Raw genomic sequence first — 13,243 nt, 5'->3', positions numbered from 1 at the left:
GTGTGCGAATGGTGACAAACACTTGTTCCGGGAACTGTTGCCTTATTTTCTCCACCATTTAAACATAGAATATCATTTTATATCAGGCATGAGAAGAAACACTACAGTTCTGGCTTTGGTTATAGATGTGCTTTCAGTCAGTTCAGGTTACATAGAGTTTCATCGAAACCCATTTAAGTACTTGTGCAATATCTTTGCAGATGTGTTAAATGAAATGACTGCACGTTTATTCAATTTCAACCCACAACCATTTGATCACTGAACTTCAGGGTATTAAGGCAGTATCTGATGTGTCTGAGGTAAAAGATGAACTAGTCCACTCCGCTCTCTGGACCTGTCTTCTGTTGGTGTTGTCTTACCTGCAGCTAAATCGCTTGAGCAGCTTTAGCCTTGAAAACCCGTCAATATCACAGTAGCTGACGTCACACGTGTCTTCGCTCACCATCATGAGGCAAAAAAACATATCTGTCCATCTCTTAGAGGCTGATCTTCAGGTTGCTGACATGCAGGTCACACCTAACCATTAAGATATTCCAGGATTCCCACTGGTCCTTGGAATCCTTATAAATTTGTGAAGTTTGACGTTGACATAAGTCATTGAAAGTGCTTGGATTTATCTATTTCTGTGGAAAAAATTTGAATTGAACTTTCGATTCTCTGTTTTTACTTAATATTAGCAAAAAGGCTTCATTTTGCTGTCGGCAAACATCTCTTTAACTCATAAGTAAGTGTCTTTCTCTATCACTCAACATAATATATTGTTTTGCTGTGTGGTTTTAGAGAAGGCAATACACCACATCGTCTGCTGTCACTGTAACCCAGTAGAGAAGTAACCTCACATTCAAGCCTCTGTCTTTTAAATCATGTTGTCATCATAAAAAGCATTGGTGTTTTAACAGTAAATAACAGCATCTCTAACTTCACAGTGTTGTGTCCCTTGAAAATCCATAAATGTTGAAAAAGTGTTCATCCTGGATCCACCCCCTGATCCGGATCTGCCCCAAAACTGATTGTTTTTTTTCCTGAACCCTCCCACCTCCCTCATCCATCTAGTCGTTTTTGTGTAATCCTGTTAACAAACAAACCCAGATGAAGGTGTGGGAACACTGCTGCCCGGTTCAGTGTGTGAATCTGTGCAGGAAAGGGACTTTATTTATTTATGCAAATGTATGTATCTCTAAATACACACAACAATTTATCTGTGACACTGTTTTGCCATTTTATGAAGCTGTGATGCAGTGTAATTTATTAATGAACACTTGTGTGTGTGAATAGAACCATTATCATAAGGAATGAGGAACACTGGGCCCAGTTAGTGGAGCACAGCATCCTGGTGATAGAGGCCCTCGTGCACAGTGAGCATCCATCTTTTAGGATAAGACACTTAAATGAGACTGATGGCCTCACTTTTCACGAGCGTCTGCAGAGCGACTGCTGCGCCGGCCGATCCGATTGTTAAACATCACTCCAAAGCTAAATCAATGAGCCAGGTGACCGGGGCTATTGAATGCAGCATGCATGAAAACAGAGGATAGTTTCCCTGGTCCCGCTATTCCATCCTCCTGTGGTACCGGGGTTCAGTTGGGTGGCAGCAGATGACATTTCACTGTCAGATTGAATGTGGCCCAGAGAAGAAGGAAGAGTATTTTTTACTTTTTGTACTTTTTTCTAAGTGAAGCTTCGTTCTCCTATCAAAGCTTTGTTTTGATAGGAGGACATGACTGAAATAGTTGGGGACACATCTCCATGGAGAGTCGTGGGGCCTTCAAGGGCTTCGGACAACTGTAGACAGGCAACACCCGTGTTTCTGTGACATTTAAAGAGGCCTCGATAAGGTTCTGCCCAGCAACCAAAGGTTAGAGATATAAATATTTGTTTAATTTGAAATCAAAAAGCACAGTTTAAAACGATGAGAAAAAGATGTGGTTGAAAACAGGTGAAAGAAATAAAAAATCTTTATAAAAATGTGAAGTAAATTAATACAAATAAAATAGAAAAGGTTTTAGATAAAAGCTGCAATGAATGGGGCATTCCTCAGACTATTAAGATCACCCTCAAAATGTAGCTAAACTCACATTTCACAGCTATATGCTTCAAACTCATAGATGTAGAAAAGAAAACCCCAAAACGGTGTGTTTTATATGAAAGAACTTGAAGTAAAGCTCAAGCTGATTCTCCAGAGCTTTAAGTCCCACTTGTGCTTTGCTCTTGCTTTGAGGGATTCACTTCAACTTTCGCAGCATGTGTCTTCAACTGAATCTTGCAAGCAAACATCCACGGCATTGAACAACCAGGTTCATTATTAATCACATTATCTGGTATGAAACATCTACTCATTTCCCGTCTCTGTGGAACAAGCAGATGTGGAGGTGTGTGGGAAGCATCTGGCTGGTACGAGCAGGGGAGCTGATTGCACCAGCCAGTGGAAGAAAAGGCCACTTGGTTCCCACGTTGGCTTCTGTGATCTGTGGAGGTCTCGTGTCAATAAATGAAGCGACTGGTGGAAGATGCGTCTTCTCCATTTGTCATTGTGGCTAAAGATCCATGTTAAAAGCTGCTCGCTCATTGGCTGCACAGGCCTTGTTGTGGCTGCTATTTGAAGCCTGGGGATGGGAACCGTGGAGGCCGTGGCTGTTTATAGAGACAGAGGGCGTAAGGGGAGGGGATGAAGAACAATGGTGGAAGACATTTAGCCTACATTCACGATGATGTGTGTTAGAATGCATCACTGCTGCTATGTTTGTCTCGGAGCGGCTAAAACAGAAGTACGTTGCTCATACTGTTTATTTTGAAAACTCCGGGGCTGAGTTGTCTGGACGGGCAGAAACTGAGACATTTGGAAATGATGACGGACACGTATTCATACTCATTGCATCTTGTTTACTATTTTATATCACAACTATTCTTTTCAACAGGAACATACACCTATAAAAATGTACGTTTCAGACCATATGCCATGATATGTATCATTGGCCTAATATAGTTGTGAAACATTTAGTAGAATAATCAAGAATGAATCAATACAGGTCTTATGATGTAAGAGCAAACACTTTGTATAAATCACCTCATTAGGTTCTCAGGATTGTTGACGGCCGCAGTTTATCGACTAAATTATACATCAGTTTCTAGAAGCTGTAACCCTCTTGATGAATTCATAATGGAAATGCTCATTCCTAATCTGATCAGTATGTTATAGTCCCTGTAGAAATAAAAGGAAACTGAACCGATAAATAAAACATTAGATATTGAGAGGAAACTGATCTCGTCCACAGATGGACGCATCACCTCCATCTTGGCGCTCTCAAACGTCTGTTGTTGATTCTCTGCACCAACGGCCGACCCGCTGCGATATTGTGTCTGGCTCTGACCCAGTTTCCTGAGAGGTCGGTTACGTCACTCAATGAAACATCTCTTCTTCTTTTTTTCAAAGGATGCAACCGTCCAACAAAACAGACGTGCATACCGTCCGTGTTCCCGACGTGTGTGTGCTTGTGCGTGTGCACTTGGTGCATTGTTAATGAAAGTGCAACCGTTGACAGCTCACAGTGCAGCCACCTGGACAGTACAGTCGAGGCCTATATTTAGCATCTGCGGGCACAAACGCAAACTGACACTGTAGCTTTGTCTTTTCTCTGCCACACTGACCCAAGCTCTTTCATAGAAACGCACAATCACACACAAACGGAAACACACTGTGAGGCTGCAGGTGACTGCTGTCGATGGCCGTTTCTGGAGGTTCTCTGCAGCCGTAGGTTTGTGTTTGTGCTGCAGAATCAAAAAGATGGGGAGGTGGAGCAGGACATCATTTCCAGTCTCTTTCCTCCTCCTCTTCTCCTCTATCAGATTCCTCCTCCCATCCTCTCTGAGTTGGAGCCAGGAGAGTTGGAGAAGCGACATCTTAAATTCATGGACTGACGGGGGGGAAAGGTTGGAGGGGGAGATTGAATAACCCGCCGTCGTTCACCGCTCCTCTCCGTCTCGGCACGTGGAAGGAGGAAAGCTGGTGTATGCGAAATGAATCTGTCAGTATTTGACATCTCCCTGCATAAATCAAATCTTGATATACGCAGCTTTGATTCACTCTATTTCCAAGTGTTCTGCAGAGTAGCTGCTGGATAGGAGCGTACGTCCAGAATTTCAGGTTCATGCCGAAACGGTGCTTTCACATGTGCACACGTGTCTTAGACATTTTTCTGTCTCTGAGTCATCGCAGCGAGGTCATCGTCGACGTATCTGCCTATCTTAAGCAGCAAATCTTTCCTCACCTGTGTCTACCTCCACCTGCCTCTCAGGGCCATGGGGACGGATGAGTCACTCCCGACAAAAGAGCCTTTTAAACGTCCTGTTTACAATGCACGTGTCTGTCTCTCGGCCTGTCTGCCCACCTGTCTCTCAGCGTTCTGTCTCCCTACAGGTTCTCCTCCGGTTTGTTTTTGTGCCTGCCAGCCTTCGCCTCGTTCTGCTAATTGTGCGTCTCCTCGACTGTCAGTGCGTCCACATGCTTCTCCTTGTGCTTAGTCCACAGCTTCACTCACAACAAATACCCACAACAACCCGACACATCGTCTGCACCCTGCAACTCTCTTATCCCCCAACCTCTCATCTGAGGCAGCTCCCACTTGTTTACCACACTGGATCATAAACATCACCTTCTATTTCTCCCCCTCCACTTAAATATTGATGTAACGTCTGTTTTCAGATGATCACTCATAAAAAGAAAGTCCACAAATGTGTTTAAGAAGTTAAGTTAGTGCACTGAGAGCTAACTTGGTGTGTCAGACCTAAAAACATCAACACTACTAAAGCTCAGTGGTGTATTATGGTCCTTCCTACTTACTATGCACAGCAGCACAGGTCTCCCATTCAGAGTCTGGAGTGGCCTGGCCTGGTGCTCTGCTGTGGCTGAGAGCACAAGCTGTGTGTGTGAGTGTGTGTGTCTGTGTGTGTTTGTGTTGTTTGGTTGGCTAGAACATCTTTATTTCTCTCTCCACCCCCTTGCAGCAGCTTGTTCAACAGCCTCCACCCCCTCTGGCCTGAATTAAAGCTCTACTTAAGACTTTGCCTCACACAAATGTGCAACCGTGTGTAGTTTGAATTTCTGTGCATATGTGTTTGCGTGTGTATTTGTGTGTGGAGCCTATAGCACCACTTCCAGTTGTGTTTTCTGACACTGGCAAATAGACTAATGCAGCAGAAGCAAGAGGGAAATCATACAATAGACGATATGACTCAATCACAAAACCTCAAAGACAAGATGGATGGAAACATGATAAAAGCAGCTTTTACCTAAGCTCCTGACCCTAACCCTGACAAAAGTAACTGAATGAAGTGGAACTTAATTAGAGTTGAAACAGTTAATCAATTGTGGGACAAATAATGGCTTCTCTTTTTTGGTATAGATTTGTGAATATGTAGGATTCCAATATTCAGTCACATTCTTTTGGCCTTTAGAGAGGATTTGTAATCTTATTTTTGGAAACTCTTATAGAAATTGTCCAATTTCCAAAACTTCACATTAACATCCCAGTACATCCAATGAAGACATTTACATGCCAATATTCAGTCATAGTGCCACCTAGAGGCAAAAGGAAGTAAACCTCAGGTCATAATCATCATTCTGTTTACCTGAAAGCATCATGGTCGGATCTACATGTTATACGACGTGCAACAAAGTACATGTTCGGTGCATGTTGTCTAGTGCCACGTAGTTGACACAGGAATCAATACACAATGTTCAATTAATTCTTCTTTTTCGCTGCCACCCACACAAGCACAAAATAATGTCATACTCATGACTGGTGAAACTGTCAAATGAGTTTGTGTGCACGTGGGCTTGATGTGATAGCACGAGGACGGTATGATTACAGTGCTTTAAATGTCTTCTTTTTATTGAAGGCAACGTTATATGCAACCACTTCCTGTAGGTTGAAGGGTGGACCTCACAGAGCCATAATAATAAGAACACACTCTGCTGCACTGGCTGGGGTGTGTTCCTCCTTCTGCTGTTTGCTTTCACTTTGGGACCATTTCTAGAGTCCCACTTGTCCAAAATGATCCTCAACCCTAGATTGTAAAATGTTTTCAGGTAAGACATTATTTGGAAAATAGAACCCTAACCCTAACCCTTTTACGTTTCTCACTATCCTGTCCTGTTTGGCTTCATGTCCTTTGGCTTCTCTTTCTATTACATTACTGTGTCTTGAGAACAGACTGCAAATTACGTTATCACTTGTGCTAGCATCCCTCTGAACGGAAGCTGCTAAGTCATTAAACTGTGCGTACTGCACACTCTGTGATTTGGCTCTCCAGTAATTAAACCCTGCCATACACATTCATGTAATCTTCCACATGCATGTCATCCAATCAGAGTCAGGCCCTTCTGCTCACTAAACACACAGAGTCGACAATCCATGCTTCTTTAAAGAAGAGTTGAAATGTGTGTGTTTCTGTGTTTGGACTGTTTGTACAATAGACATCAACATTATGAATTGTGCAATGATCTGAGCAACTATGATCCGTTTTTCAAGTTGACTCCAATTTGTTTAATTAGTGTTAGTGATTGCTAATTTCTGTAATATATGAAGTATGTAGATGTGAAGCTTAGGAACAAGCTATTCAGCAAGAAGGCATGCAGCTACATGCTGCCCTATGCATTTTTCCCCACACACACTCTTACTCACACACGCACACGACATGCGCACACACACACACACACACACACACACACAGACCCCCCCCCCCCCCATACACACACCACACACACCAAAAACACAGTGAATACTCTTTCATTTGCACAGCTGTAAACCTGTCAGCTCTTGCTTCGGGGCACCACACGATATACAGGCCAATGAAACCTTAAAGGAAAGAGGGGAGGCCAAAAGAGGTGTGAGAAATAAAGAAAGGTATTTATTGAAAACAAAAGCCTGAAACAAGAAATATGCCTCTGACATACTGGATTAAATTCAGCTCTGCACCTTCATGATGTTGTCTAAAGTGAAAAAGGAGAAGCTGCTGCATGAGCTGTTTGGAGATGATGAAGAAAACCAGACCTCCCTATCTCGCAGCCTTGTGGAGGATCACTTTACACACTTATTAATCATTTTGGCCTTGAAGTAACAAGCACTGAGGCAGTTTCAGATCCAAAATCTGAAGCTCAGACAGACTTTAAGGATTGATCCGGATCAGACGATATCAGGCTGCACGGAGTCATTAAAGGAAGAGACGGAGGAGGAATCACTTACCAGGGGCGGCTGTGGCTGAGGGGTAGAGTGGTCGTCCTCCAACCTGAAGGACGGCAGTCCGATCCCCAGTCTGACGCATCTGCATGCTGAAGTGTCATTGGGCAAGATGCTGAACCCTGAATGGCCCCCCCTAGAATATCAAAGTGCTGCGAATAGATGCACTGTATGAATGTGTGTGTGAATGGGTGAATGTAACACTGTTCTGTAAAGTGCTTTGAGTGGTCATCAAGACTAGAAAAGCTCTATATAAATACAAAACCATTTACCATTAACTTACTGTCGGTTGATAACTGCTGCTGGAGCAACAATTAAAGCTCTATTCCTTCAATATATTTTGCGCTGAGAGAACGCACCACACTGTTCACGTACCCAGACTCCAGATGGGAGGCCTCGCTATGATCAGGAGGAGGGAACCTGTCGGGCTTAATGAAGGGCAAATCTTAAGTCAGGCTTTGAATGACTGAAACCTTCAATACAAAATCAGGATCTATAATAAATTGTAACTCACTTAAGGAGAGGAATTGTCTTTCTTTATATGCATAAGCCTGTAAATCTGAGTAAATAGCAAACTATGCATGCACACTCACAGTTTTGCTATGTTCTTGTTTATTATGCAGTTATTCAGTGTTCAACTTGACAAACAAGCCAAACCGTGTTTAGACAGACGAGCGAGTGTGAAATGTCTGTTTTTGAAAACAAACAAATGTAGAAAGTGAACCAGTCTCCACCTGGAGAACATGATTTAACATGGAGGAGTAGGGAGTTATGACCTTTACTGCAGCCAACCATCGGCTTCATTTATGGGAGCAGTCATGTCATCCTTCTTTATTTAAAGTACATCTTCTCTTAGGAGAAAGCTAATGTTTCCTGCCTGTTGTCTGTTTTTTCAGTGTCACACGTCTAATCTCAACTGTATTTGTCTTTTTCACTTTGGTAGCTTTTACTGAAATGTGTGTTTGCTGCAGCCTGCACCCCCTTAACGTCCATGAATATTCATCAAGCTGTGTCTTGAACTTGCGTGCGTGTCCCTGCATATGCTCTTAGAATCACCTTTTTATGTGTAAATAGGACGAGCTGTTGAATTTGAGCTTGTGCCTACGCTGGGGAATTTATCAGAGCCCGTGACAGCACTTGTTCATATATAGAAGCAAGGCCAAACACGTTTGCAGGATCGATGAGAGGGTATTTCTGGGTGAGACGCTTCATGGCCAGCAGGTATTTTTTCGGATCAATTTTCTAATTTTGGTTGCAGCTACGGCGATGCACAGGGTTAAGAAATCTAAACCAGGAAATATAGAGTAAAAACTTTGAATAGAACAGGAATCTGAGTATTGCATTGGCTGCATAAACTCACATTGACAACGATATTTTGTCACACGTGTGCGTTCGATTTTATACATTTTCTATGATGATGACATTTGTCTTTAATTCACCAGAGGAGTCCGTGGTGTTGAATTTGAGTAACAAAGACAGATCAACAGGATCATGATACCTCGTTTGTGTGTGTGTTTATTTGTGAGTATGTTTTCATGTGTGTCGGTCAGTGAGAGGCAGCATCAGGTTACCGCTCTGAGCCTTAGTGTGTATCTGGAGGACGAGGTAGGTTGAGTCGTGAGATGATGGGATGAGTTCACAACCAGACGAGCTGGAGGAAGAATGAGAATCGAGGGTTTATCAGGGAAGAAATGGAGGGAGACAACTGGGCTTTCATCCTCGGTAAGAACGAGACGGGAACTTCTTTAGGAAACAAATCAAGTGTCTGTTAAAGCTGGAATAAAACCTTAAGATAGTAAACATGGACCTAAACAAATTATTATATCTTCTCAGAAAAATTTAAATGATTTTTTTTTCAAGCTCCTCATATGCTAAACAATTTCCATAAGGGAAAATTAGATAATATGTCTCACTGTGAAAATTAGCTTGATTAATTCGTCTTCTGTGATAATAAATGTAACATTTTTGGATTTGACAAAACAAAATCTGAACATTTTAATTATATTCAGGCTTTTCACACTGATAATGTTTAAAAAGAAAGCGATAATTACCGTGTGGAGAGTCGACAGTCTCCCTTCATTTTGTCCTCGAGCTGACCTCTGGATGTGCTCACTGTAGTCCTTCTTCACTGGAGAGTCTGTTTCAGGGTGCAGATTCTTAAGAACCTCAAAGAAGGAGCTTTTGTTTTTGTCTGCCTTTGTTTGTTTGTGCAGAAAAACTGCAAAAAGGACTCAAGTGATTTGTGGAGGTGAGGTGCATGACCTGAGGAAGGACCCGAAACATGTTGGTGCAGATCGGATTAAATGGGCCGAAACTGGAGTCTTTTGTGGGGTTTCTCAATATTTTGACAGGAAATAATTCATGGATCTTGACTGGGAAAATCAGGAATCTTTCCTTTTGTCCTCCAGCTGCTCTCACAGGACTCAAGGGTCTGTTTTAAGGTCCAGATTCTGTATCTAAGACCTTTTTTCTGACAAAAGCATGCTGAAAGTTTCCTTAATGCTAAACTCTCACACTGAACGACACACTCTCCATTTGGATCGTTTGCCGTTGATCTGCTTCATTAGAGCAGCAGGATATCTGATACCCTGTTCAGGGACACACCAGCAGGTAGAGGCGGAGGGAGTCGGCCTCTTTGAGTTTCTCCAAGTGAGGCTGAGGATTCAAACTGGCAGTCGGATGAGTTTGTTCTGTGTATAATTAGCCGGGGGATTGACAGCAGCTACCTCTGTGCTGCACGGCCGTCTCAGCAGTTCCTGTTAGATTCTCGGTTCATTGATTATTTTTTTTTTGCAGTCCTAATGAATTTTCCATTTTCAACAACGGGCCTTGAGGCTGACTCGTCCGCCTGCGATGGCCTTGAACACATTTTTAGTTTTGAAAGAAGGTGTTTACCTTCACACTGTCACACCTCACACATCCAGGCGCTCAATAATACATAAAAACATCCCCTTTAATCTGCTGGCTGATAGATGCGGAACAGATGACCACAGCTGACCTTTAAGTCCTCCCCCCCTCTGCAGTCTCATCTTTTGGTTGTGGTTTTGGTGTCTTTTCATCCGAGTATTCACCCTTTTCTCTTCCCTCTCCTCAGGATTGAAAAAACGTACCAGGAAGGCCTTCGGGATACGGAAGAAAGAGAAGGACAATGACTCCACGTAAGTCCCCTTCCTCCTCCCTGATGTTGGATCCAAACACGGGGCATATTAATCGCCTCACTGCTCTAAGTATTTCCAGTATTGCTGTGCAGTGGAGCAGCGAGCCTGCGGAAGCCTCAAAACTGGGATTAGTTACTTCAAAACAAAAACAACTTAATAAACAGGACGGGAGCTGGACGTGCTTTTTACATTACAGCAGAACGAAAGGATTAAAAATGAATGAGAACAATAACAGGATAGGAATTGAGTCCAGTCTCCGTCCAATCGGAGTTTAGAGCAGTTCTGAACCACAGTGGTCGGTCGTGTGTTGTGTTAATGATCTTTCCCTAAAATCAGATCAAACTTTCGACCAATCACGATTTGCAATCTCTTTTTACTGATTCGGAAAATGTACTGTCAAGAAAATCCAGACTCCAACCAGCCTGTACACTTATTGCATTTCAGACTCTTGATTCCAATACAAGGAGCTTGTGTGATAAATCTATGATCTCCTTTTCACGGTTTCTTTTTCTGTCTCACAGGGGGTCCCCAGACAGAGAAGGGGGTGTAAGTAAAATACAATATTTATACATATCAACCATTTCATTCATTTATAACTTCAGTGTTCTTTTGTGGGTGTGTGTATGTGTGTGTGTGTGTGTGTGTGTATTTGTGTGTGTGCGTGCTACTGGAGGAAATTGAGACTGGTGATCATGAGGTGCATTATTTGTTTTCTCTTTTTACTTGACAGGAACCCGAAGAGGTTGAATCGGTACTGAGCTCAGCTTGAGTCCTACAGACTAGTAGTAGCAGGGTAGTGTTGTGTGTAGAGCTTAGATCTGTTATAGATGACGCGGTACATTTTTCAACTCATTAGTCAGCCGCCAGTGCTGCTGTTTCAGCTTTTGTTTCATCAGCGAGCTCTCTGAGGAGGGAGCGAGGGCTGAAACAACAGAAAGGACGACAGGATATTACACAGTGACACGTAGAAGAGACCTGACTCGCTTTTATTACTATTATGTGGCACTTTTTGCAACCTGCAGAATAATAATTAGAAGATTTGACTTCATCATCAGAGGAAGATGTAGAGTTTCATATATTTTTGCAGAGTACATAAATTCAAATACATTCATCTGATTCAGAGTACTGCTTTGTTACAGATGCATTTAAAAGATAACAGCTTATATGATGTATTTTAACAGCTATATGCTTCTAGCCCGGTATGGAAGAGACATGATAGGAGACGTTTTCGATGCCGGTATCGGGATCAGAACATTTCTAGCTTTGAGAGAAAAAGTTGGAAAATGTGGGACAGTCTTGTGTGAAGTAGATTCCAGAGAGTTTATAGTTTCCCCGTAGCTTCTATGTACAGTAGTGAAAATAGAAACACATCCTGTTGTATCACAGTATTGCAAAATATATACTGGGACTCCAGTGTCTGATGGGTTTATTCTCCTTCTCCTCTCAGTCTCAGAAGAAAGCCAACGGGTCAGAGAACGGCTATCTCGGAGACATCGACTGGGACCGATATGTGAGTGGAGCGGACTTTTGATTTGAAGCTACTTTTAGACATGCACTCATCCTCTGGACTTTCTCTGGAGGGGCTGTGTGTGAACGCAAATGTCCGAGTGAGATCCTCTGGACTTTATGCTGCCTCCCTAGTGTAAAGTCCGGAGGAGCCGATGTGAGCACCGGCCCTCCCCAGATTTATTGCTGGTTTGAACTTTTCCGAGCGGAGAACCTCTGCTGTGTTGTGTTTGTGCAAAAGGAAAACTGCGACGAAAGACCAGACCCAATTCTCTTGACATCCTCCTTAGATCATGTCTGAAAAAGTCTTCAAAGTGATTTTTACTTTTTTACTCTATATATTTTAATCAGATGCTGTAGTGTTGAATTCTTGTGCTTATAATTAGTTTATTGAATTGATCCATGTTATTGCGAAATCAATGATTGAATTAAATAAGTGATTCTTTATGGTAAATCAAATTTCGGGGGGGTTTAACTCCTGTCATTTGCTCCAGTTTACTGTTTACATTGTCTGTTAGTGTTATGATTTCAACTGTAGCTCAGTGAACCTGCACTTCCCTTGAGAATCTAATGCTCTTCCTCTATTCATCCACTGGTAACATGACATCTAATGAGGTTTGCATTGACTCCCGGTCTGTTTCAGAACTCTCCGGAGGTGGACGATGAAGGCTACAGCTTGCGACCGGAGGAGGAGTCAGAAGAGGGAAATATCCTCAGCGTCTCTTGATTTGACTGAATTCATTTTGCTTTATTTCTCCTTTGCTGAATTTCTTTGGCTTAGTTAAATGAGCTTGGGTCCTTTGTTAGTACAAGATGTGTAAAATATTTGCACAATGATAAGAGATCAGTTTGTTTTCTTTACTGGAGAATAACCCCCCTCCCCCCCACCTCTCAATTCTGGTGCGCCTGCCAAATCTTTAAAATCAACCCCAGCACCTGACGTACAATGATGATAAAGTGCGTCACCTGCTTCACAATGAGCAATCAAGAAGGAGCTTGATATAAAGGTGTCACAAAAGAATGAGTCACTGACGCTGGACGTGAATGTGAAGTCGCAGGTTGTGCTGAGGTGATGCTCTGCTTTTCAACAGTTTGCTATGGAAGTGATATCCTCACTTTGCAGTTCTCCTCCTCTCGCCATGTTGAACACTGAATCTCATTTGCAGGTCCATGTCTCTTATATATATTATATTATATTATGTGCCGTATATATACACAGCCTGTAGTATTATGTGGCTCTGCACTGGCGATGGATGAATTCTTCAGAAACACATATAATACATGTAGGGATTTCATATCATCTTGCACAAACATGAATTTGGACTGTAGGTTAAGCTGAGGTCT

General features: G+C 42.5%; 1 protein-coding gene across 10 annotated transcripts in view; it reads left to right on the top strand.

Annotated features, from left to right (window-relative positions):
- The window catches only part of sgip1a (SH3GL interacting endocytic adaptor 1a), a 59,619-nt gene that overhangs the window by 21,425 nt on the left and 24,951 nt on the right, over window positions 1-13,243 (top strand). For all 10 annotated transcript variants that reach the window (XM_062394735.1, XM_062394736.1, XM_062394734.1 and 7 more), the window contains 4 exons: window positions 10,330-10,393; window positions 10,915-10,939; window positions 11,841-11,903; window positions 12,543-12,606. In XM_062394735.1, coding sequence (XP_062250719.1) covers window positions 10,330-10,393; window positions 10,915-10,939; window positions 11,841-11,903; window positions 12,543-12,606 — 216 coding nt within the window. The remainder of the gene's footprint in view (window positions 1-10,329; window positions 10,394-10,914; window positions 10,940-11,840; window positions 11,904-12,542; window positions 12,607-13,243) is intronic.

This window comes from Platichthys flesus, chromosome 9, assembly GCF_949316205.1.
Source record: "Platichthys flesus chromosome 9, fPlaFle2.1, whole genome shotgun sequence".
In the NCBI taxonomy this organism is placed as follows: Eukaryota; Metazoa; Chordata; class Actinopteri; order Pleuronectiformes; family Pleuronectidae; genus Platichthys; species Platichthys flesus.
Note: the sequence above shows the minus strand (reverse complement) of the source record. Positions and strands in the feature narration are given on the sequence as shown.